Source organism: Babylonia areolata, chromosome 10, assembly GCF_041734735.1.
Source record: "Babylonia areolata isolate BAREFJ2019XMU chromosome 10, ASM4173473v1, whole genome shotgun sequence".
In the NCBI taxonomy this organism is placed as follows: Eukaryota; Metazoa; Mollusca; class Gastropoda; order Neogastropoda; family Buccinidae; genus Babylonia; species Babylonia areolata.
In genome coordinates, this window is record NC_134885.1 from 5,628,235 (window position 1) to 5,629,252 (window position 1,018).

General features: G+C 38.5%; 1 protein-coding gene across 1 annotated transcript in view; it reads right to left on the reverse strand.

The window, feature by feature from the left end:
* Positions 1-673, reverse strand: part of LOC143286735 (pleckstrin homology domain-containing family F member 2-like) — a 21,742-nt gene extending 21,069 nt beyond the window's left edge. Inside the window, exon 1 of the mRNA XM_076594457.1 lies at positions 645-673. Within this exon, the coding sequence (XP_076450572.1) occupies positions 645-660 (16 nt within the window). The 5' untranslated portion in view covers positions 661-673. The remainder of the gene's footprint in view (positions 1-644) is intronic.
* Positions 674-1,018: the final 345 nt, after the last annotated feature.

Here is a 1,018-nt window from a genome sequence, read left to right on the forward strand (position 1 = left end):
TTTCTTTCTTTCTTTTTTCTTACTTTTTTTTTCTTCTTCTTCTTCTTCTTCTTCTTCTGCCATATGATATAACGGGTCAATGTTGTAACAGAAAACGAGAAATGAAAATTCAAATAATCAAGTCAAAATGTAGTATCTATGTCTGTCAGTTAAGGCATCATAAACAATTTTGTTTTTATCCACTGTCGCTGTCACGATCTCGAATCTGTCAAGAAAAGACAAACGCGCAAAATCGGCTCAGTGAAGCTGAGGGGGCGGGGTGTATGGACCGTCGTACATGGACAGTGATTTTCTATAATATTGTTCAAAGTGACTTTGGAAAACATCTCCATCTCGAGTGTAACATCTGAGTACAGCACATTTTAAACACAGTGTAAAAGTAATAAACAAAAATACGGAAATAAAGTCGCGAAAAAAAAAAAGCCGTCTGCTTTGTCTGCTTTACTGTTCGCCCAAGTTTTGGCCAACACCTCAAAATTCACTTTCGTTTTATCATGAGCAAGAAAACTTAACGACATCTCTTGTAGCAACCAGGAAAAAAATACACACAACCAACGAATTTGAAATGGTGCTCTATGAATCGTTTCTTTTCTCGGAAATTTAGAAATAAGCCCCAATCCAAGACCCACCCGAAAGGAACTTACCCAGTCGATCAACCATCTTGGTCGTATTAATGACTCACATGCATCTAATAACCCAAATGTGAGTGTTTATTACCCAACTATACCACAAGAACAAAAAAAGCCGCCCACAACTTGATGGTTGCTGGCTGGAGGGTTCATCACATCGGTTCAGATCTATGTCAAATCGACTTGAGAAGAAAAGTGTTTTCAAGGCTGCATTGTTAACTATAATGTGCGTACACATTAGATCATGAAGCCTTATTGGCTGGAATGGAGTACCAACGCAAGCACTGCGTAACAATGTATCTTCTCTCTCTACCGGGGCGTCGTTCTCCCTTGCAAAGTTCTTTTGACCCGATTGAAAATATTAATCAATGACTGATCTCCCTTATTAT